At 41.1% G+C, this 24637-nt stretch overlaps 2 protein-coding genes across 2 annotated transcripts; one reads left to right on the forward strand and one right to left on the reverse strand.

Annotated features, from left to right (window-relative positions):
- Nucleotides 1–17: 17 nt before the first annotated feature.
- On the forward strand, nucleotides 18–9972 carry LOC119742455 (F-box only protein 21-like). Its single transcript, XM_038218388.1, has 12 exons — nucleotides 18–236; nucleotides 937–1185; nucleotides 2068–2192; nucleotides 2412–2552; nucleotides 3349–3479; nucleotides 3608–3741; nucleotides 4278–4490; nucleotides 5738–5843; nucleotides 6651–6764; nucleotides 7592–7674; nucleotides 8125–8282; nucleotides 9573–9972. Exons 1-12 carry the CDS (start codon nucleotides 37–39, stop codon nucleotides 9740–9742), a joined length of 1824 nt encoding a protein of 607 aa, XP_038074316.1. The 5' UTR covers nucleotides 18–36; the 3' UTR covers nucleotides 9743–9972.
- A 3973-nt stretch (nucleotides 9973–13945) lies between these two features.
- On the reverse strand, nucleotides 13946–24637 carry LOC119742456 (amyloid protein-binding protein 2-like). Its single transcript, XM_038218389.1, has 12 exons — nucleotides 24497–24637; nucleotides 23324–23412; nucleotides 22484–22635; nucleotides 22201–22324; nucleotides 21222–21390; nucleotides 20020–20177; nucleotides 19529–19634; nucleotides 19039–19163; nucleotides 18713–18798; nucleotides 17886–18076; nucleotides 17406–17571; nucleotides 13946–16953 (listed from the first exon to the last, which is right to left on the reverse strand). Exons 1-12 carry the CDS (start codon nucleotides 24635–24637, stop codon nucleotides 16715–16717), a joined length of 1746 nt encoding a protein of 581 aa, XP_038074317.1. The 3' UTR covers nucleotides 13946–16714.

Consider the following 24637-nt stretch of genomic DNA (forward strand, 5'->3'; position numbering starts at 1 on the left):
TGAACACTTGAGGGCGCACTTTCATCAATGTGAGCCATGGCAGACCCTGCAGACAACACCAATGCCGATACAGGCGGCGTCAACTTCTTTGTTTTTATACCCACCGAAATCATAACTTTGGTGTTAACTCAGCCCGATCTCTCCTTTAGAGATGTTGTTAACTTTGGGGCAACTTGTAAGAGTTGTCATTCAATCACCAGCGACAATGAGCTGTGGAAAGTTAAGCTTCTTACTCGGTGGGTTCCGATTGTGTAACCACTTACTTTTCTGTATTCATTCTGAGTGTTGTGTACTGTTGACTGTTACTAGTTACACTTTGTATGCTGTAGTGTTAGTGGTTTTTGGTATGTTGTTGAGCAAGATTAGTTTTGAGCATTTAATGTCACGTAGCTCTGTTAAGTAGAATGTCAATATCAATTGTTTGAATGAATTATTGGGTAGAATGTTGCATCCTGATTATCTCAATGATGGTCAGTATGAAACAAACAATCATGAACACTGATGAACAATATTTTGCTGGATAGGCACTGAACATTTTTTGACTGTTTTTTGGGGACTTAAAATTTTTACTGTGACATATCTTAGTCAGGTTCTGCGCCAACATTGTCGTTGTGACTTCGTATTAGGGTGAAAGATTAAAGTCTCCTTTAAAAATTGAATTGAGATTTCTAACTTGGCTGCTGAAACACCGAGGACTTTGTCTTTGCCTCATGAAAATTTTGGAGAATTTTGTTTTCTCAAGAGTCAGCAAAGTTGGCCTGATTTTGTGTTGCATGTTTTTCTGCAATAGCACAATTTTCATCAAATATTCTGTGCTGTAATTTTCAGAGTCTGAGGGTGTATGCATAGTTTTAATTTGAGTGCGTCCTGTGTTGTGTATTTTTCGTTTTGTTAACAGTAAATAGATAACTGTCAGTGTCACTCCATTTTATGCAGGTGGCCATGTCTGCGACATTTCAGTGAAACCACAAAGCCTACCTCCGCCTGGCTAGACCACTGCAGGCAGCTCCACAATCTACCAGAGACTGCAAGGGACCTCGTGGCTTGCCTCTCGGCAAAATGCTTCCACAAGGAGGAGGTGACGTACTCTCACTTCAAGCCATTGAAGGAGCTGTACCTCCGCAACGAGCTGTGCCGGGCGCTGACCGATGAGGTCCTGATGGCCATTGTGAATGATGAAAAACAGTGAGCATATTTAGTCAGTTCAATTTTTTTTTGTACCCACCAGGCACCGTCTAAAGAAAGAGGGGCTAGTTTACAAATATTGACTATGTCGAGGGGTGTGGTAAGACTACATGCACATGTAGCCTCCTCAGGTGATCCGTGGAGGTGTTCTGGTTTCCAGAGGCAAAGCTGAGGGAGAATGCTCCATGAAACTTGTGTGTTTCATTCCAACCAAAAAAACCTGCCCCTTTCTTTCTTTTTTTGATGTCTGCAACCTTCTGAAAAAAAAATCTTTTTTGTTTAGGGCAGAAACATGTCGGAAAGAGTTCCGTATCCGGCCACCACTTTTGTTCAATAAATTTTGAAGCCTGAAAACTTTCATCTTATATTGTTATTTTCTCTTCTTTCCCTCCTCGACTCTCACCCCTTCCCTTTCCTTTTGTGGCCTCTTATAAATCAGTTACTTAATGAACATCCATGGGAATTGAATCTGGAGGGGAGAGAAATCATCATGATTAAACACACCAGTCTCATCCGCTCGCCTAGGAGCGCTTGTTGATGTTGAATAAGTGGTGGCCAGATACAGAACTCTTCCCAACAGATCGCCTTTGTGAGTAGCCTGGCTCCCAGTCCATACATTATCAATACTGATTGTGGGACGGGAACCAGCCTACCCCATGAGAACGGAATTATTGTCTTGCAGTCAATAATTCAAAATTGTAAATTTATAATCCAGTAAGTAAACATGAGCCGATTTTTTTGGTTGATGTGTCAATCATAAGTGCATAACTTTGGTTCTGCCAGAAAAATAGTAAATTAGAAAGAAGCAATCTGTTTTCCAGGATGAAACTCAAAAATAGCACGGGAAATGCAACTTAAACCTCTACTTGTTTGAATCATCAGCCACAAGGACTTGACCCTGAGGTACTACGCTCAGAAGGCTCTGCGCTACGTCCGCCACATGCAGCTCAGACAAGAGTGGCAAGCCTACTTTGGGCTCCCCATTGAGCAACAGAAGCTCCTGGAAGGTGAGCGCAAGGCAAAGGGTGTCCCTGCCTATGTCGTGTATCTTTGCAGTTGTGAGTCCAGCAACCTTAGCGGCAGATCTTTTTTTACTTCCGGGTACAGTAAGCCTACATAAAGTATGAATGATGACTTGGCTTGACCTTCCTCAATCCTGTTAAATCATCCATTAACCTCCAAGCTTAAGATTTTTCCACGTTTGGTGTGTCTTTTGTTGATTGTAGGTGCCATTTTATTTGAGAGGTGGTACAATCCCTTCAGTCCATCTCCTGAGGAGAGCGTCAGAAAGGAAGTGAAAGAGATTGCGGAAAGAGCCAGGAGGAAGCTGAAAACGGATCACCCGTGTTGCCATGGCAACGTTGAAGGTATCAGTCCAGACAGTTGACCACTACTTGGTAGAAAATCTATGTTTAATTAACACCATTCAATGTTTTGTAAAGCTGTCAACGAAATGTGTTCAATGCATGGTAAGATTTGTAACTCTGGATTGTACGAAATGAAATCAGGTCCCAAATTGTTTGGACTAGACCAGACCAACCAACCTCACCTGGCTTGAGTTCGGTGAAGGTTAGTCAAACTGTGGTTCACTTGATTGGATTCTCCAATAGTTGTGGCAACCACTGTCTCAACTTCTGCAAAAAAATGCTAAAACGGATGCTGTTTGCAGTGATTCATGCAGAGTTTATCTTGTCATTGTACTGTGCACTGGTGCCATTTTGTGTCCATGGGTGAGTAGTTGTCACCAAACTGTGAATCTGATTGAGAGCCGTGACACTTTATGTATAGTCTGAGTACCGCCCACTGACCAAAGGAGCCCTCTCCATAACCAACGTCTGATATATCTCAGCATGCAACCCACCGCGCCAGCCAATCGCAGTCAGCTTTAGAAATTGTGATGTCATGCGATCGGAAATGTGTACTAAGCTATTGATTGGTCAATGTGACTGCCATGATTTTGTAATACAACAACAAGTTACGGAAAACCCGGTAGAAGGCGCCCCCTGAATGGTCAGAATCTCGAGGTTAAGACGCAGTCTTGTTTTGCATAATCAATCACCGAATCTGCTTGCATATCATAGACCCTTGCTGCCACACACTACTTTATGGAATGGTACGAGCTGAATTCTCTGTCATATTTGTGTTTGTTCTTGGACGATTCAGGAGTGGTTGAGATGACACCCAATCAGTGCCAAGACGTCCTGGATGCAGTCAATGAGGTCTTGATTAAGGAGATGAACTTCCAAGGCAACAGTGAAGATTACTACAACGAGAGCAACTCCTTCATGTCTCTGGTAAGGTCCAAGGCGAAAAGGCTTTAAAGAAAGATAAAAACTGATCGAGCCCTGATTCCTCAGTTGAACCATGGCTATTACTCTGGCATCCTTCACCCCATTTTCACGATGTCTGTCGGTTCTTGCAGGTCCTGACAAGAAAGCTAGGCATACCCATCACGCTGTGCATCCTGTATGAAGCGGTGGTCAGGAGACTCGGCCTAGTGCTTCGGCCTGTCAACTTCCCCGGTCACTTCCTGCTCCGCTGGAATTATTCCTCAGAGTACGACACTTCTTACTCTTGTGTAGACCCTGAACTAAGTTTTGTTAAAAAAAATAGATTAATAAATCAAGCTAAGATGTTGAATGTGTAGGTCTAGATACTTCATTTTTGCAAGCCAAAGTTCATCAATGTGTTTACTCTAAAAACATCAAAAACTAAACCAAGGTTGTGTATTTAATTCAGTACTGAAGAGCTCACGCTGAATTCAATGTTCTGTCAGCGAAACGAAAAGAAATCACATAGGGATGTGTGTGAATTGTTTTTGTTTTGCTGAAAGAACGCACACCTTTTTTTGTGATCCGTGGACAGAACCTTAAAACCGTGGTTGTGTTTAAAATTCTGTAACTTGAAAAGTTCATGAGTGATTTGAATGATTCTTGTACTATTAATAAGAAAGCTTATGAGTTGGGCTTTCATATCCTAGATTTTGAAAGTGCTACATGCAGTACTTCAATAAAACAATAGTCCCGACATTTGGGTTTCGGGTTTTTTTACTCACTCTGTATAAAGAACAAAAAAATTGTGTTTCTTTACAGTGGTTTCAAAGAGTTGGACACCAACCTGTTCGTCGACGTCTTCAAGAAAGGTCATGTGATGACCTCGGCGGAAATCCTGATGGGGAATGCCCGCCTGGACCTTTTAGGTTTCCGGCCGGAGTACTTAAATGCCTGCCCTCCTAGGGATGTGTTCCGAAGAATGACGGCAAACATCATGCACCTGCGGCATGGCATTTCACACGGCAGAACCAGGTAAGGGGATGAGAATAGAGAAGGGGGAGAGGGGGTTCTTAACCACTTTGCGCCGAGATTATTGTGACATTGCCCGGACCCAGGCGCAGGATTGTTTTCACGAACCGCCAGACGAGTTCAGGCCGTCATCTGCAGGTAGAACACCCTGATATCATCTACAACTGACTGAGAAGATACAAACATGTCTGGCCGTGGCAAGCATCATCGCAAGGTTCTCTCTGATAACATCCAGGGAAAACCATTACACCAGCCATTCGTCGGCTGGCCTGCCATGGAGGAGTCAAGCGTATCTCCGGTCTCATCTACGAAGAAACCCGCGGAGTCCTCAAGGTTTTCCTGGAGAACGTTATCCGTGATGCAGTCACCTACTGTGAGCACGCCAAGAGGACCCAGCCGCAGGATTGCTTTCATCTGCGGGTAGAACACCCTGATATTTCCGGCCTCGCTCGCTGCAAGCAGGTCGCTGACAGATATTTCTGGCCTCGCTTGTTGCGTGTTTATCCGTAATCCGTTCCGAATACCGCAAAACCTTTGCATGTATACCCGTCATCCGACGTGAACTGGTCAAAGGCATATAGGATCATTTGCATTTATCCCACAAGTGACCTACCGAATTATTATCAAAAAAACTTACTTGGATTAAAAATTGTACTGGTACTAAACACCCCATTAAATGATTCCGTCTGGCTTGCTGTCATTTAGAAGAATCAAGAAATGTAGGTGATTTCCAGCGATTAGTCCATTGGCTGATTTTTGGAAATGAAGAGGGCAATGGACGTAATCGTGTTTTGCGATCAACACATTGTGCATGGTTCTTCACTGGTTTTCGAAAAGTATCCACTGACCTGAAACTTCAACAGGTTAGGTTGGAACTTTCTTCTTTGGATTTTGAGTGGAGATATTGGAAACGAACAAAATGCATGAAAAGCAAATGACCCTATTTGCCTTTTCTCATTTTATGGTATCAATTTTATGATATCAATTTTCATTTTTAATTTCATTGTTGTTTTCATTTCATAATCATTTGGACTTTTGTCCCCATATTTTGCATCTGTTCAAGTTACATTTTTTCTTTGATTGTTCTGACATTCTTTATTTAACAGAAAAGAAATTCAATTATACATAGATACAAAAACAAAAACAAAAAACTCACAATTGGTTTTGTAAAGTGCGTCATGTTTGTAAAATATTCCAACGTTATTAGAAATCAAAGTATTGATTTGCTTTTCTTGTCATTTTGATTTCAGTGATTTTGACGGATTAGAACTACAAGCTGTTTTGAGTCCAGAAGACTTTGACACAGTCATGGGCTGTGTCAAGTGCTATGTGGAACGCCATATTAATTACACTGAGGTACCTAGTCTTTTACTCAGAATTTGGTTAATAATAATCAGAAGAATAATGGGTATGTATAAAGTGCAAGTATCCACCAGGACTGGTGCTCTTGGTGTACATCATTATTACGGGCTGGTCATTGGGCCCATGAAATATTCCAAATACCATCTCAGCTCTGTGGGGAGTATCCGCTCCGTTCACAAGTACCCCCTCACAGGCAAAGAAAATTCAGTTAGGGGTGACCGAAAGACGCCATCTTGCCTATATTTTGCAGCGAAGCGTAGCCACTGTGTGTACATAGTACAAATCCCCTGGTGTACGTGCGTCACACACAAGGAACGGTGCGGGCGTCAACCAGCAAAATGAATGTGTCCCGCCCATAGGACGTCGTTGCTAAGTAAAAGGGCGCCCTCTCCGTTGGCGCACGGAGCCCATACAGCTCGATGCTGCCCCTGTTGGGCGCAAGGAAGCTACTTCAATCACAATAACCATCTCTGCCCTCACAGGTACCCATTTACTCCTGGGTGGAGAGAAGCAATGAGTGACAAAGTGCCTTGCCCAAGGGCACACGCACCATAACCCCAGGCTGGACTCCAACCCACAACCTGCAGCTTTTAGCTGCAGACCACGAATCCAATGCTCTTAACCACAAGGCCACAGCACTCCACTCCACTGGATACACACTCAATAGTGTGTTAGATCTTGGGTCTGACTATCTGAGAGATATATGGAACTGACAATGTTGAAACTGAAGGGGGTTTAAGCAAAAACAAATGATGCAGTGAAATGGTTTTGGCAGTTTTGTCTTATTGTATCTTTGCACAGTCCCTAGCAATGTTACCAGCAGTGAGGCCACAGAATGACATGGAGATCATGGGCGTGGCCATCTTCAGGGAAATGATAGATGAGGCCATTCAGAAGGATGGAGAAGAAGATGCTGTGAGTTTATATCCCCCCCCCCCCCAAAAAAAACACCCCACCCCCCAAAAAAACAAAAAATATACCATGACTTTCAAATCTGGGTAGGAAATTCAGTGAGTGGCCAATTCTAAATCAATATTTTAAAGATAAAAAAAAAATTCCAACTATTTTTGTGGGATCAAGTTATTTTTTTGAAACTGATGACACAAAAAGCATTCTTACCCCTGCCCCCAAAAGAGATACTCCAGCAGCGTTGTTTTTCTTGCATTTATCTGTGACCCTTTTACTGGTGCAAACTCTGCCTACTGGCTGCTTCTTGTACTTGTGAACCCTTCCTATCGGAACTTAAGAATAATGGTAACCAATGAAATCTCCAGTCAAGAAAAACGTTTACCCCATTTATAACGTTTACCCTCCATTATAATCTTTGATATGTCTCTGCACATACGTAACAGAATCGTGGAATAAAGTAAAAGTACAGTAAAGTGGAATATAGTATAAAAATCGTAGAATGAAAGTGAAAGGAAAACCATTGGCATCTTTCATTTTCACGACTACAAAACTCAAAAGTTCAATGTCCCTTTTCTCAGTATTTTACTTTTCGACATGTTGATAAATGCGAACTTTTAAACAGCCATAATTTGTCAACGGAATGTCCGATTGAAGTGCCACAAACAGTTTGTAAGGAGAATTTTATTCTCTTTCCTAATACCTGCAAACCCTCAATTCGACCTCTGCCCAGTTCTGTCTCATTTTGCGAGAACGCCTCACAAATTTTGGGCAGTCATGTTTGTGTAGTTGTTTCTTCCCGGGCATAAAATTGGTACCTGTGTTACTATGTACAGGAGCCAACAATGCCAGCACCGAAGCGACGAGAGGACAATGAAGAAGTTGCTTATGCAGTCGGCATGGTGATGAAGCACAGAAGGTAATAATAAATATTATTCTTTGAAAACATTTCTGAATGGAATGTATCTTTTTTGTTATTAAATTCATTTTCCTGGTCCCTTGTTCTGGGTGACCAACGTGACCATTTGTATTGTCTATCGCCGGAAGCTCGGGAAAGCTTGACGATTTAAACCTGTCACCCGCCCCTGCGAATATACATTGCTAGACCGTGTTTACACGGCCTCCGGCGTTAACTGGTTAAGACATGTGCCTCCTAAATACACTACTTATTATTTATATGTACTGTAATTCTATTCCAGCACGTAGTCTTTTTGATTTTCATGTGTGTGACAGTGGCGTTGTCAGTCAAACAATTCACACATGAATCGCAAAAGTTGAATAGAACACCTGACTAGCCAGGTTTTGGTTCCAGGTTCGATTCCAGCACATGTACATACATGTATTTTGTTTGATGACTTTTATCCCATAGATATAACTATTCCTGTGTGATCTACGGCTGGGATCCAGTCTGCAAGCTGTCCAGACAGTGGCAGCATCAGATGGGCGTGCATCGACTGCCCAACCAGGAGAAGCAACCCTTCTATAATGTGATGGTGGAGGACTCCTCCAGTCGCTATGCTGCTCAGGGTATGTGCTCATGAACCTCAAAGGAAATTGTTTCAGTGAGCGTCGATGTCTCACATTACACACAGCAGCCACCAATGCACACAAAATTTGGTTTATAAAACGTCCGCAAAAGGCGAATAGCTGCAAAAAATTTGATGACGTCAGGATTTACCAAGGTGTGATTAAACACTCCACATCTGAACCCCACCTACACTTATCTGTAGTTGCATACAAGGTCGTGCGCTAGAAATCCAGTGCAAAATTAAGAAAAACATAAGCTTTCGCTGACGATTGAACCAAGACGTTCGATCGGGTCCAGCTGATTAACATAAAATAGTGGCCGCATTAGGTCGCTGTTAACGCTGTATTTGTAATGCACTGCGTGCATAGCGAGGATATGCTGCCGATCGTCATTAATCGTCCATACGCCGTAAACGTTCAATCGTCAGTGAAAGCTTATGTTTTTCTTAATTTTGCGCTGGATTTCTAGCGCACGACCTCGTATGCGACTACAGATAAGTGTAGGTGGGGCTAAGATGTAGAGTGTTCTATCACACCTTGGTAAATCCTGACGTCATCAAATTATTTGCAGCTAGGTCTGTTGCCATGCTCTGGGTTTTTTTTGGGGGGGCAGATATTTTCATGGTCAATGCTGCACTAGTCTATCCAACCTGGTTCCTCCAATCAGAGTGTTTGAGAGAGAAAGTTGCCTTTCTGCCTGTTTTCATCCATAAACTGTTGCAGTACCTAGATGTAGAACAAAAGGATATTCTAGCAGCTTTTTTCCCACGTGCTGCATCTCTTTGGTATTCCTTCGCCGGTGCTTGTTTCCCTCCAACTTTGCAATCTGTCCTGTTTCTAGAGGAATGTTAATTCCTACCTTCAGTTTTCTTGAGTATTTACTCTTTTTTTATTTCGCTTGTAGCCCTGTAGCTGGATTGGCATTTAGTCTTGTTCAGACAAATATGCATTTAAAAAAAGAAGAAGAAAAAAAAGGTATATTGATTAAGACAGGTAATTTGCAAATATTTTCAGAAAGTTTAATTTGATGCATTATTGTTTCATGGTGCTTAAGTCCTTAAGCAAGATGTTTTACCTCAATCAAAATGATACAGTTGACATGGAAGAGGTAGGATTACTTGTTTTATTTGTTAATTTTTGGTATAGAGCTATCATTTTTTATCGCTGGAATAGATATGTGTAATCTTTTTGTGCATTCACTGTAACTAAGTTAAATTAGCAAAGAACACCCTCCGAGGTACCTGGAATGCATTTGGTCTGTAGCTTGTTTATCAATCCTTTTTTGGGCAGAAAATCTGGACTTCATCGATGCCCCTATCACCATATCGCATCCTGAGGTGGGCCGATACTTCCAAGAGTTCACACAGAAATGTTACCTGCCGAATGCAGAATTGGCCTGTCAGTACCCGGACGACGTGGCAGTGACGACGCAGAAAGCTGCAGAACTCTACCCGGAGTAACTGTGCCGTGCTCCATCAAACTGAGGATTTACCCTTACTCTGCTTAGCGCAACTCTCAGTGCATCAGGTGTAAAAGTCTGTTGGACCTTGCTTCATTGAGTCATCGACACCTGTGCATAAATGGCCAATTCTGAGACAACGGGAGCAGGGATAATAATAATAATAATAATGGGTATTTAAAAAAGTGCACCTATCCACCAGTATTGGTATTCAAAGCGCTACATCATTATTACCCTGCTCATTGGGGGGGGGGGGGGCTTTAGTTGTTTCCTTGCCCCCCAACCCCCCCAACCCCAATTTTGCTTCCAACACTTTATCAACAAATGATTAATTATGTCTATTTTCTTCGCTGTTACGATTTATAAAATGTCGACGCATTTTGGGCCAATAAAAGCATTACAAACAAAGCAGCTAATATCAACCACAACAACCATCTCTGCCCTCACAGGCACCCAATTTACCCCTGGGTGGGGAGAAGCAATGAGTGACAAAGTGCCTTGCCCAAGGGCACACGCACCATGACCCCAGGCTGGACTTGAACCAACAACCTGCGGAATTACCCGCAGACCACGAATTCAGTGCTCCAGACCACGAGGCCAGGGCACTCCACAGCGAGTCCATCACAAGTCCCCCTGTCCCAGTTCAAATTGCAGGCTATTCAAATGAGCTTGGACAAAGGCATTCCTTCGTTATTGCTCATCCACTGTTTCTTGTGACTGGACTGGGAATGGACTTGTGATGGACTCAACTACATCCCTGAATAAGAGCAAGTCCAATCAAACAATGCCACAGTTGTATCCTGCTGTAGTTGGTGACCATAGACTCTGAGGCAGTTTGGCCTTGAGAATGTTTAACTTGATAGATCTTGCTACACTGGGCAGGAGTGTCATTTTGACAAGTGTTGCATATTGTTGCAAAAAAACTGTGTTTTTTTGTTTTCAAATTGCTTATTTTCTAGCAATACAAAAGTTATTCACTTTTGAATGAGACATTGAAAAAAGAAATCAACCCACCTTTAGTCAAGGTATTTTTACTTCTAACAAATTTGGAATTATTTTTGGGCCTGGCAATCTTTTGTGCATAATTGGCGTCAAAGTAACCCAAAATGAAAGTGTATTTTCAGAGGGTTGGCAACATCCAAAATAGAACAAAGCTTTTTCTGTCTTAAAGGGAAGATACAACATTTGCAATCATCTAAAAACAAAATGATCAAATTACTACAACATTCTTTACACGACTGTTAGGGAAGGACAGTCTATAAAACGTTCTGTACAATCATGGCTCCTGGTGTGCTGGCAACTTTAAGTAAGTGGTATTTTGGTATCAATTTCCAACGCTGGTTGTCCAACCAGCGTTGGAGAAAACTGGAGTTTTTTCCCTTCAAAAACTGCTCCGAATTGTTCATATTTAGTTATTCCGCATTTTCTTTGCAATTGATTACACACCTGTGAAGGGGTACAAGCCAGCTAGCATGATTCTCTGACCTTATAATTCCCAAAGTCTATAAATTGATTTGTTTCATCTTAAGTGGGGTCAGGGAATCAGATTACAAGAACATGATTTTTTTTCCAGCATCTATGAACCCAAAACGTGAAACAAGTCAGTGTAACAATATTTGCTTTAACATACTATTCCTCCAAATCCATTTATTTCTGAAAATTACAGCAAAAGCAAATGTTGTACATTCCCTTTAATATAACATACACATAAAACAAACATTATTGGGAGACAAAAATGGAATATATTGAATATCATGAGCATGGTTATTGCAGCTTTAAAGTAAAGACAGACTGGCGTGGGATGTGAATTTTTGACCACTGGAACTGTGCACCAGTGTGCCACCAACTGAGCTATAAAGCCCTAAGCTTGCAGTTTCCTTGTACATCTCTGCTGTTTTTCATGCTAAAATCTATCATAATCTTGTTAACAAAATGTGAAGGGCAAAGTGTAAATGGTTATATTTGCAGAGTAAAAAATATCTTTTAATATTCATGGAACGTAGTTGCACTGTATATATTGCTAATTTTTTTTTGATTCGCAGTTTACCATGCAGTATTTTCAAACTAAAAGTTTTGATAAAATGTGACTCCGAAGAAATGTGATTGTTGAGATGAATTTTTCAAATAATGGAATTTTTTTCAAAAGAATTTACGCACAAAGGGAATTATTCACTTTTTATTGCAATTGTTGTTAAAGGTTTGTGAATATATTTTGTACATAGTTTTCAGGGAAAATTTGATATATTATGAAAGTATAACTTCCTGTTGTAATATTTTTACCTCATCTTCAACTTGAATTCTTGAAAATCATATTCAGATTGCTTGTCAATCATGTAAGTTGTGTTAAGTACACAATATCAAGAGCTAGGGACTAAACATCAATGAGCTAATTATAACCTCCCCATGGAATCATATCTACTAACTGGAGTGTTTGAGTAAAGCCCCCTAACCTAATAACAATTAGCATATCTGGTTTGTATAAATTTGACTGTTGATGAAATAATGCAGATGACCGATCTGAACACAGGGCAAGTTGGATCAGGGACCATAGTTAACCATGGTTCAACTAACTCTGATTGAATGCACGCTAGTCGATGATGGTTGGACAAGTCTAGTCGACTATTCAGGACCAGCCTACCACGGTTGGTCGTGCCACGATTTATGGCTGGTTATCAATACCAATTTTTCATGGCATAGTGCAGAGGGGACCAACTATCAACACAAAATGGCGGAAAAACCAAAACTGTGAGTGCAAACTTTAATTTTCATTGCATAGTTTTTCCATGTTGGTTTAAGATTTTGTCACCATTGTACAACAGTAATGGTGAAAATGTAAGATGTCCCTAACTACACAATCAATATTATTGGTGTGAATAAACAGAAACATCAAGTGTTGAAACATTCTTTAGCAGATGTGCGACCGCCATTTTCTCACGGTCGTTGACATGACAGTAGGTCGACTAGAGTTGTTTGCACTTCAACTTCAATGCGCATGTGCTAGGCACGTCACGACCCAACCACTAGTTGACCATTAGCCACATGTGTTGCTCACTATTAAACAGTGGCCTGCAGTAATGGTGGAAGTACTGTGAAGTGTTTTTTGTACAATAGTTGGCACAGTGCTTCTACCATTAATGGGGGCCATCGTGAGTGAACACCATCTCTGAGCCTGGTGTAGTGTGAAATTTGGACTCTTGTGAAATACAGACTCGTTGATTGTATTGCGTATGCCTCAGTGAAGACAGTTAGGACAGTGACAGATCGGAGTCCTAATAAGGTAAGAGACCCGATTTCATAGGAGTCCAAAATTCATATAACACCGGATTAGTCAACAGCAATATGTATATAGCACTCTAGTAAGTAGCCTTTTTGCTATTTCAACTGCGCCTGCGCACAACAAGAGTCTACAATTCGCTCTTTTCACACTTCCGCCATGGGCATGCAGCGCCTCGATCTGGCAACTTTACACAATGAATATAGCCGGTTCAGTGATTCCCGTGTTGGGGTTCAGATCACTGAACTGGCTATTTTTATTGTGTAAAGTTGCCAGATCGAGGCTCTGCATGCCCAATGGCAGAGTGTGACAAGAGCGAATTCTTTATGAGAGATAAACAAAGCAGATGAATGCACATAAGTCTATGGGGGATGTGGTAACCGAATCCGCATTCCTGCAGTTTTTCATCATATCAAATACCCATTGCATTTCCATTCGCATGAAGTATGAACCGGTTTTTAAGATGGGACCGTCCCAACTTAAAATGAGACCGTCCCAACTTAAGATGGAACTGTCCGAACTTAAAATGGGACCATCCCAACTTAAGATGAGATCGTCCCTACTAAAGATGAAACCGTCCCAACTTAATATGAGATCATCCCAACTTAAGATGGAACTGTCCCAACTTAAGATGAGATCGTCCCAACTTAAGATGAGATCGTCCCAACTTAAGATGGAACTGTCCCAACTTAAGATGGGAACTGTCCCAACTTAAGATGGAACTGTCCCAACTTAAGATGGAACTGTCCCAACTTAAGATGGGATCATCCCAATTTAAGTTGGGATCGTCCCAACTTAAGATGAGACCATCCCAACGTAAGTGCTCCAGACGGTCCCAACTTAAGTTGGAGCATCCAATGTTCCAATTAGGTCATGCATGTAATTCCCTGTAACTGATTGGAAAAAGAAAAGGGACAAAAACAAAACTCAATGTCTTCTTTCTGAATAGACCTTTATTAGGATTAAATGCTTTCAATGCTATTTTATCCGTACAGCTTTTATTGTAATGTACAGTGGTTGATAAAGCTTTACATAAATATTGCACCAAACTGCATCTACGTATTATGACATATCTTTATTTTTGTTTGGCTTTATTTACATTGATGTTTTCTTTCCTGAAAGTCATAGGAAATTAAACAAAAAAAGTTGCTAGCCATAAGCCATTAACATTTTAAAGCTTAAGTTTTAAAATTAAAGTAAATAATTAATACAATGGATACTGAGGGGTGGGGTTCAAAAGCTACACTTTAACCTTTTTTTTGTGTAACTAAACTTTAAATCAAAAAAAAAAAAAACTCGCAGATAGGGAGGTAGGGCATGTGAAAATTGTATCAGACATTACATATTCATAATAAGTTTTCTCCCAAAAATTGGCTATATCTGATGGATGGTTAAGGAATTTTAACGGGAGTTTTCAAGTTTAGGTATATTATATCTGCCAATTACAAGTAGTACAAACCTAGATGGGTTTTCTTTAAACAAAGTGTCAGAAAATTGGCTGGGTTGGTCAGAAGTAAGACGTAAACCTTGACAATATCTGCAGAAACAAATTCCACTCATTTCAAGTGAGAAAATGTTGCCGTTTCAGATTTTTGTGACTCTTTTCTGGTAACTTTTTCAAACAGTTTTTTGTGAGGTGCAAACAAACAGCAACTTACATACTTTGGCAGCGAAAACACCAACTATTTTTCAACTGGTATATAACAAGTTATATTTCTGGACCTTCCACTGATGCATAATTGAGTTAAATATTTTGAAGGTTATGTACACATTTCTACATAAGACTAGTAACTAGTGGCTTTTATGGACCAACATTTCAAACTTTATTTTTGGTTGTTATTTACCCTATTGAATTACATTTGTTTTATTCTTAGATGAATCCATAAAAAAAATATGAACAATGTATAGATTAATCCGGCAACCGCCATTTTCTGATGTGGTACTAGGCTCGCACTAGTTGCGCTCCGGTAATACGCGTGCACTCAGGGCTCCTACGACCAATAGGGTTACCAAAATGCGCGCGCCCCTCGTCTTTAAGAAGCAGCTGTTCTCCAGCATGCGAGCAGACGTGGTGCCACCTAAAAATGGCTTATTTTGTTCACTGGATTAGTTAACACAATACTGGTGATGTTAAGAGCGGTATCCGGTTCGTTAGTAAAAACGTCATGCACGCGCGCGCACCAATGATTACTGGCGCCATTGGCTAAACACTGAAGTTGCGTTAACTTCCGGTTTCAATGGTTCCAATGCTACTTAATTGCTAGTGTGCGTGGTTTAGACTGAACTGACGTCACACTAACGAACCGGATAGGGAATACAGGGGTTTAGGGGTGCAATAAATATATCAGATAAAGAAGAGACCCAAGCCTAACATGTCAAGCTTAGCATCTGAAAATCTGGCCAAAATAATGAATATATACTTTCTCTGGTACGCATATATGTACCACTTAAACATTAAAAAAAATTGAACTTTTAATTCAATCATCTTTCATTCATAATTACAGCTAGTCATTTTATGGAACGTAAGAGAGTGTCTTGAATAGGGCTGTGAATTGGAACTGGGTACCCAAGTGCCCGACGGCTGATGTCAGAAACCAGTTCCAGATTATGGCATCGGGTACCTGTAACCAACTTTACAAATTACTAAGTAACTTCTCAGAATATGAAAAGGAAAGGTTTTGAAATGCCTTTTTGTTGGGAATTTTCAAAATGGAAACCAGGCTACACGGAAAACCAAAACAGATTTCTCGTTTATGTGCATTTTAACGTGTGACAGATGACGCTCGCGAAGCTTACAGTTTACACTACAAAGCTTCAGAACCTTCAGACAACTTCCAGGATTTGAATTTTGGGTTGGGTTTCTTTGACGGGTACCCGGGTACCCGTGTTTTACTTCAATAGGGTACCCGGTTCCAGTACTACCCGTAAATGCACTAGTCTTGAAAATGGAATGCAGTTTCCCACCTGGAATACTTCCCAGATGGAACAGCATTTCTCTGTATTTAGAATTGCTCTCCCAACTGCGGGTCATGTGCCAATGATGTGAACAGTCCTACAGGAAGTTCCCGACGTATTTAAGAGGTATGGCTGGTTTGAATCCTTGCTGCTGCAAACCACAAGTGTTACAAAAAGTTGAAGGTTAATGATGATTAAATATAGTGGGTTCAAACCCTCATTATCTCCTGTAAACAGAGCAGGTGCACATCACAAAGAACTTCAGAATCACCAGTTCTGTGATCGGACACTCCTGAGATGGGTTTCAGCCACACACCTGGTCACTGACATCCATCGACAGCTTTAGTTCTCAGGGAAGATCTTTTAATAACCTTTTTTTTTGTGATCTGATCTTCAACAAAGTTCCCCAGATTGGTTCCAGTCCTGCTCCTGGACATTCACAAATGTAGATGGCTTCAATTCTGCTTCAAGAACTCCACAAGGGCCTCCTAATTTTACATAGTTTCGAAGATTGGTTCCAGTCCCGCTCTTAGACATTGACAAGGAGTCAACAGCTTCTGTCCGCTCAAAGAACTTCTGAATGACCTTTTCTGTGATCAGGTGTTCTACAATGTTCCTTATACTGGTTCCAACCCCAAGTCCGGACAAACACAGATCAGATGGCTTCAGTTCTGAAGAATGGCCAGATAGTTCCTAAGATTGGTTCCAATCACAAGTCTGGACATAAAACAGAAACTGATGACCTCAGTCCTGCTTAAAGAACTTCTGAATGACCTGCTCCGTGGTCAGATCACTCTTGTAGTTGGCCAGGTAGTCTACGATATTGACGGGACTCGGCGAGCCCTCCCGCAGCAGCTTCCATCGGTTCAGTACCTCGTGGTAGTCGTTCATCTTCTCAAACTCGCCAGTGTTGATGTAGAGGCGGATCAGGCCACGGTAGTCGTACTCCAGACCGCTGTAGCCGGGACCGAACAGCTTCTTCCCTGTGGGTGATAAACAGTTAATTTCATTAAAAACAAGCATATTTACCCTCTTCTGCAAAACTTTCTGAACTACAAGCTACTCTTTCAGATAATGTACACCTGGCCATGTGGTCGCATTCTCTTAGACAATGGAGTCTAACTCCATCTCTGCGTTGTATCCATGGAGTTCCGAGTAAAGCAAAGCAATTAAGATCACGTCTTGCAGAGGGACACAAGCAAGTGGTGGATCTTGGTCCACTGGTCACGTTTACGTTGTCTAACTCCTGTGCAATGGTATTTGTATTCAACCCTGACGGGGACATGGTGTTTGTGTTCTTGGGCAAGATACTTCACTACAATTGCTTCTCTCCACCCATGAGTATAAAACGATGTCCGTGAGGGCAGAGACCAGACTGCGCTGATCCCAAGCTGCAGCAGAAAACTCACAACCTTATGAGCGACCGTATGCATACCTATGTCAATAGACCTCAGGTACAGGGCCTCAGCCTCAGAGTATTGCTTCATGTCATAGTTATACAGCGACGCTAGATGACCGACAGACAACGCCACTTCGTAGTCCTCCTCGCCTAGAAGCCTCTCCTTGATGGTGATGGCTTTCTTGTGCATCTCCTCCGCCTCCTGTTAAGCCAAAGGGGGAAATTTGTCAACCGTTCAGGTTCAAGGGCAAATGCTGGGTTTGTACTTCAAACTGTATCCATGAAACTGCCTCAGAGGAGACACTTCTTTATGTTTGTCAAACCATATGTTTTACACCATTGTGGAATATTTTGCAATGAGTTCAACTCAACAAGCTTTTTGTAATAACTAACAATATGTCCTGCAAGTTGTGATATGCCAAGCATTGCAACGCAAGTGACGACATACGACAGTGCTTAGTGAAAGTGAGCGCCTAGTACTTAGGATAGAAAAAAAAGATCTGAGAAATGTGATACCTTGTATCTGTGCATGGACTGGTACAGCCTGCCTAAGTTGCCGTAATGCTTAGCGGTCTGGACGTTGAACTCTCCGAAGGCCGTCTTGGCCAGGTTGAGAGATGAGAGGTGCAGGTCATGGGCCTCCTGGAGCAGCTTGCCTTCTGTGTCCTTGTCATGGGAATCGATGGCAATCTCCTCAAGGATCAGGGCTGCGGGAACACGATTGAATACAAATGAGAGAAAGTAGTGTGGAATTACTGGTCCCAGATGTTGGTCAATTTGACTACCTTCTGATGCGAAGTGAAGTCGTCTGCCATTAAGGTTTTGGTGTGGTACCACCAGAAACCTAACTTATGGTCGCTACTGTTGCATATAAGTCTATGTAGGACCTATCTTGGGGTTCTATTCTCTGGTACGTATGACATGGTCCAGTGGTTACAGTGTTTGACTCGTGTATGAGGATGCGTGGGTTCAAACCCTGCCAGGAACATGGTGTTTGTGCCCTTGGGCAAGACACTTGCCTCTCTCCACCAAGGAGTATAAATGGGTACCTGTGAGGGTAGAGGACCGAATGTGTGCTGATATCGGCTGCCGCATGGTCTCATGGCCTGACCAGAGATTTCTGGGTCAGCAACACAACAGCTTTTTTGGTCCTTAAGAGGGTCCAAATAACTGAACTATTAGGTTTATTCATGCACTGGCATGTGGAGTAATAATGGGTGGAGTTTATAATGTTACATGTCTGTAATTGGAGATGAAGTGCCTTCCATACATCGAGGTAAGAACTACTCTGAAATTAACCAGCATATGATTGTAAAGGTCACGTCATGACCTTTCATACTGACCTTTGACCCTTCTAGACGATGCTAATAATAGATGATTCTCTGGTAGGATCTGGGTGATAATGGAGATAGCTTTTTCCGCATGCTCTCTGCATTATCAAAATATAAAACAAAATGAATGAAGTAAATACTTCGAAATTGTTTACTATGTGTAAATGATACAACGTTTATAATAACAGCCAATCGCATGTCTTCTTATGTCACAATGCAAAACAGTGTCATTTTCTTGCTTAAAAGCAGGAATCTCATTGGTTAATGACGTTGGGTTTCTAACTGGTTCATTTCAAAAAATGTACGCCGGTGATAAAAAAAAACCAAGATATCCTTACCGAGCGTCATCAAATTTGCCTGAGCTATACTGGTGGACGTAAGACGCGTATGCCAGGTCCTCGTGCGCAATGGCGACATGGAGGTTGCGACCCCCAAACGCTGAGAGCCTGATGTCTAGGGCTTGCTGTCGGGGCAGAAAGCAAACAATAACAATGTATAAGGTCACGTTTTAATGAATAAAACTGCTGCCAACTGCTTACTGACTGGATTGACCTCAAATATTCCAATTCAAACAAGTTGGACGGCATGACGTTTCATGCCATGCACTCTGATGTGCGTGTGTGTAGGTTCCTTAACCAAGGATTCTGTGCTTACAGGCATAGCACAGACTTTCTGTGCTAAATGCTATAAGCACAGAGCAGTTATCGTAAGCTCAGAATTGTTTTAACTTGCCAGCTCAAAGAGGAGTTATTCAAATTGCTGTGGGCAGTTAGCTGCAGTATCAAAGGAATCTTGGAAAGAAGTACTTTTTTTGATAAGTAAAAGTACCTGATAAACAACTGTTGACTGACTGATGGAGTCAATGTTCAGCAGATAGAAGCCAAAGTCCAGAAGGATGTCGGAATATTTGGGATGTCTCGTTCCAAAATGTTCCCTGGAAGCAAGAAAAGGAAATTTGCATTCATTCAAATGATTACACATACACACATGTAGATTTATTCTTTCCCAAATCACCATGCATATAATTTTTACTGTAGCAACTTGTCAAGAACGCTTGACATTTATTGGACAGCTAGCCCGGTGGACAACATGAAACTTGGGCCTGGGCAATCATGATGTTTACAATGTATGATGTGTATGTTCCCTTTTTTTTCCTCTCTATCGGCCCGCTGAAAGTTCACACGAAAGCAAAAGCAACTTCCATGAATACTGAAGTTCCATTGTGACACATGCATTTACCCGGACAAATTTGCTTCGCACTGAAGTTTGCGTGTCATATGAACCGGGCCTGTCAAACACAAGTATTTGATTCCTCTTACCTGACCAGAAAGATGGCATGTTTGATGAGCAGCTCAGCCTTCTTGAATTCTCGCTTGACGACGCAGGCCTTGGCAGCCTGCCGCAGAATGTGAACGATGCAGCGGACTGGTATGTTGTTGTTGATGCTCTTGAGTGCCAGGACACAGTGGTTATAAGCCTGTTACCAAAAACAAAGTACATATTCTTAATTTTTGTGAAATTGATATGTAAGATTCAAACCTGCTTACACCAGACTTCTGTACTTATACTTTAAAGCTATAGTCCATCATTTGTAATTTGTGCATTTTGTTCGTTTGAAGCAACAAAAGAGTTCAAAATCTAATAAAGGATACTAAGCAACTAACCTGATAAGGTTTCAGCTAAGCTTCAGCTGTACATTCCGAGAAAAACAGCATTCTAAGATCTCAATTTCAAATCAAAAGTTACTGAATCATGTTTTGAATTGAAGCTATACACGACGTCGCGCACTGATCCGACGAATTATAACAACCGCGCGCGCGTGTGCGTCGTTCCAACACTTGCGCGCTGCGCTGAATAACAAAACGAACTACTAATTTAAATTTTCCTACCGTGCTTCTTAAGAATTACCATTGGAAATGCCTTCTTTCGTTGATTACTTCAAAATGACATCTTCCCAGAAATAATAATTTCACAGGGAGTTTAGTTCCCTTACTATCTTTCAACTAAGTTTGTTTTTCAACAATAATTACGCCAGTTACTTTTCGGATGGCTGCAAATGATGGACTATAGCTTTAACTGGAAGTACACTAGGCTCATATCAGGATGTTTACATGTACATAGGATCATTTGCTATTTCTGCCCATAGGCACTCTTTTTAAAATCACCATCAATGATTGTTTCCTTCCAGACGATGCAATTTTAATTTTGAAATATCATATGGGAATCCTTTTGTGTGTACATAATACCAGTTCAGCAGACAAACTTCACATCAGAAAGCTATGATTACTCTATTTTTGAAAATTTATTGATCAAAAAAGCCAGCTCCTCTGGAACAAACTCATCCCATTGTCTTATTAACAATGGTTTGAAAAAGGTTGTCAAGAAATGTCCTCTTACCGGAGAAATATGACTTTAATTAAGTTAAACCGTTCGAACTGTTGCTCCAATTTGTAGTTTACACAACAAGGTAAGTTACATTACTCAAGTTTTTCTTGTCTTTATGAAAACCCTCCAACCATACCTCATCATATTGGCTTTTAGCAAACAGCAGAGCACACATTTCACCGTGGAGTGCAGCCAGGTTAATCTGTCGCTTCTTCTCTTGTAGGTTATTCATAATGCTCATGGCTTTGTTGTAGGAGTCCTCCGCCTGAGCGTACCGGCAGTTAGCATTCCGCACATGGATCAACCTACATATACACATGGACATTTCAATATCAATTTCAATAACAAAGGAATTTATAATACCGTAGATTTTGTGTGAAATCCTTCGACATTTACAAGTAAAAGAACCCTATTACACATTGCCTGAACCTTCAAGCAGCATCAAGACCCATGTGACGGAATAGGTGCTGGCCTCTATATGTACTTTCCTTCAGCCTATGTGCTTACTGTACATGTCTGAACAAGATGCAGAGTTTTAGGAAAATCTGCCAACCTTCAAATATTATTAAAACAAAATAAAAATCAGTGGCTCTGCCAAAAAAATCTCATGATTAGAAGTGTTGAGCATACAGGTAAACCAAAACTTGAAGGTACGTGGGAATATCTACCTTTTGTGAATTTCTTTTTAGAAGCTACAATTTTGTTCAAAATCCTAAGAAGGGTGCATAACAACTGAATTACTGAAGTTTCAGCTTAGTGGATACTAAACTTCTTTTTTTTAAATCAGAGAAAATGTATGCACAGTTTTTCAGGTTTCACATCTGGATTCTATTGCTAATGCACATAAAAAACTGTGCCTGCAGGCATACTTTCTCAAACCACCTTCAATGATTGGTTTTTTCCCCGAATGATACCATTTCGGGCGGAATAATTTCACAGGGTGTTTGGTACGGTGGTACCAGTTCTATCTTCACTTTGAGCAAGGATTTTTCTCATTAAATTGGTAGGTACATTTTGGGGTAATTGAAACATGTCTTTAAGGCGTGGTGAAAGTTTGGATTGAAGGCATCCGTGTAAATCCATCACTGTTTTTATATTACAGATATACAACTTACATTGTACAGCACTCGTACGCCATGCATTGATGGGCTTCATCCTCATGCAGCATGCACAGCCTCAGGCAAGCGTCAATGACTTTCTCCGCTTCGTAGTACCACCCAGCCTCCGACAAGAACCCACCTAGGAGAAACACAGTGGTGGAGGGAAATTAGAATAGGTACACCAACACAATGTATTCATACTTGTAGATCTTCTGGTAAGGAATACAGAGGATAACTCAATTCATTTTCTCCTCTAAATACGTGAGTGTATATTCCATGTATTAAGTGAGCTCCTTACCCAGTGAAAATGCCAGTTGTATAGCCTTCTCCATGCTGCTGGTTTGCTCGACGCGCAGCAATGCAGCCTGGGTGGCGTAGGAATCAGCAAGCACCGATGCCACCTTAACACCATGGTCCATCAAGGCTTGCAGGCAATGGTGCAGTAGATGTCTACAAAACAAGACCATCAACACAAATTAGAGGGAAAGTATCATAAAACTTTTGTCAAATTATTTACAAATATGATCCGTGATGCAATGCAGCTTAGGTTTAATCTGGGTAGTTGGTGAATTGTGATTCAATACCACAGTAAACATTAAGCAGCATCCCAACTATAGCTAGAACTGTCCACAACTAAAGTAAGGACTTTTAACATAGTTAGGACTTTCCCAACTTAATGTTGGGACTCTCCTAACTATAGTGAGGACTTTCCTAACCAGAGGCTGGGACTCTTCCAACTATAGTTAGGACTTTTCAAACTAGAGGCTGGGACTCTCCCCACTATAGTTAGGACTTTTCAAACTAGAGGCTAGGACTCTCCCCACTATAGTTGGGACTTTTCAAACTAGAGGTTGGAACTCTCTCAACTATAGTTAGGACTTTCCTAACTAGAGGTTGTGACTCTTCCAACTATAGTTAAGACTTGCTCAACAAGAGGTTGGGATTTCCCAATGGTTGGGAAAGTGTGTAGTATTGTGTGTGTAAATATTACGGGTATGAATAAACAAAGGGATTTGTAATTGTGCAATGAACCCATACTTGTGTAGTATAAAAATTTACTCCAAAGATCAGCCAGTCTTTTATCAAGTTGCTGTCCAGAGTTGGACTTACAAATGTGAACAGCACTGTATATTACTACCTTTTGTCGTTGGCACGCAGGACTTTCGCAAAGACATCCAGCTCACAGAATTCCATGCCTAACTGACAAAGTCGACCCTGTTTGTATAGCTGCGGATGTGATAGAAAACAACAGCACAAGCTGGAGATAAGGTCTCTGTTTGGAAGACAGTTCAGTCATTCATCTCTTGAAACTATCAGTATTACGCCCCAACTATGGCAATGGTCCCAACTGTTGTTGGAACAGGCCTAACAATAGTTGGGGAATTTTTAAGTATAGTACAGCGATCCTAACTGTAGTTGGGATCATCCTAACTATAACTTCAGTTGGGACGAAGCCATAGTTTGGGTGTTACATCTGGGATAGAATCCGCACTGTGAAATGTTTTTATTTCCCTTTTTGTTCTTTTAATAATAAGTTTTTTTGCTTTTCTGTTTTTAATCGAATTGAAGCATAATTCATTTTTTTGGGGGGTCTTACTTGGTGATTCATGGCTTGGTAGAATTTGTTAAAAGGGTAATAAGCCCAAGACCCATTCGGTTGATAGTCTGATTCGGTGGTTCCAAGAGCCGAAGATCCTGATGTGGACTACTGTCAGGTCTGGGAACCAGGTGGTCAACTGCCATCTGACAGCTGGGGCCTACTGCGTATTTATTAATATGATCATCCTCAATCCTTCATAATCTGCGCAGGTAACGCTTTGCATCGCGCACGTTGCCAACGCAAATTAAAGCAAGTGCGTAGAAATAGGATGGTGTAGTTTTAAAGGGTCTGATGATACATGTACTAAAATTATAAATGGAGTCATTCAGTAAATAACGTTAACTCAAACATTACACACATCAATATAAATTATAACACGTCAAACAGTCATGTTAAATTATTGGCCCTAAAACAAATCAAAGTAAAACCATAGACTCTAAATTGCCAAAGGCATTTGGTAAATGAAAGGTAACCAACTATTCTAAGTCAGAAAGAAATCTTTTCTGAAAGAAAAATAAATTTCAGAAAGAAATTTTACTCTTTAAAAATGACAAATGTTGCTAGAAAGAAAGGCCAAAATATTACAAAAATGACATGAATGACCGATCAATTAGTACAGCAGTCAACCATAATATATGGATTTGCCAATATCAGCACGTTTGCCTACATTCATCAATCGATCGACAGATTGTGAAATTGTTTATTTCTCACCTTGTAGTAAACATCGAACTGGATGTTTTCCGGCAGCGATCGGAGCTCCGGGCGGTGCCGAGAATAAGTCGACACGACGGCAGTGATGGCCGAGTTGTACAATGTCTCCGGGATCCACTCCAATTCGCTGGCCACCGCCAT

This window comes from Patiria miniata, unplaced genomic scaffold (genome assembly GCF_015706575.1).
Source record: "Patiria miniata isolate m_02_andy unplaced genomic scaffold, ASM1570657v1 HiC_scaffold_6, whole genome shotgun sequence".
In the NCBI taxonomy this organism is placed as follows: Eukaryota; Metazoa; Echinodermata; class Asteroidea; order Valvatida; family Asterinidae; genus Patiria; species Patiria miniata.

What these genes read in the sequence shown, in the direction of transcription:
- LOC119742455 (XM_038218388.1), top strand. Translation starts at nt 37, where the DNA reads ATGGCAGACCCTGCAGACAACACCAATGCCGATACAGGCGGCGTCAAC. An exon ending in AGGATGGAGAAGAAGATGCT is followed by an intron (nt 6,765 to 7,591) that starts GTGAGTTTATAT and finishes TACTATGTACAG; the next exon opens with GAGCCAACAATGCCAGCACC. An exon ending in ATGGTGATGAAGCACAGAAG is followed by an intron (nt 7,675 to 8,124) that starts GTAATAATAAAT and finishes TTTATCCCATAG; the next exon opens with ATATAACTATTCCTGTGTGA.
- LOC119742456 (XM_038218389.1), bottom strand. Translation starts at nt 24,637, where the DNA reads ATGGCGGTGGCCAGCGAATTGGAGTGGATCCCGGAGACATTGTACAAC. An exon ending in CATGCCATCTTTCTGGTCAG is followed by an intron (nt 19,635 to 20,019) that starts GTAAGAGGAATC and finishes TCTTGCTTCCAG; the next exon opens with GGAACATTTTGGAACGAGAC. An exon ending in AGTCCATGCACAGATACAAG is followed by an intron (nt 17,572 to 17,885) that starts GTATCACATTTC and finishes TTGGCTTAACAG; the next exon opens with GAGGCGGAGGAGATGCACAA.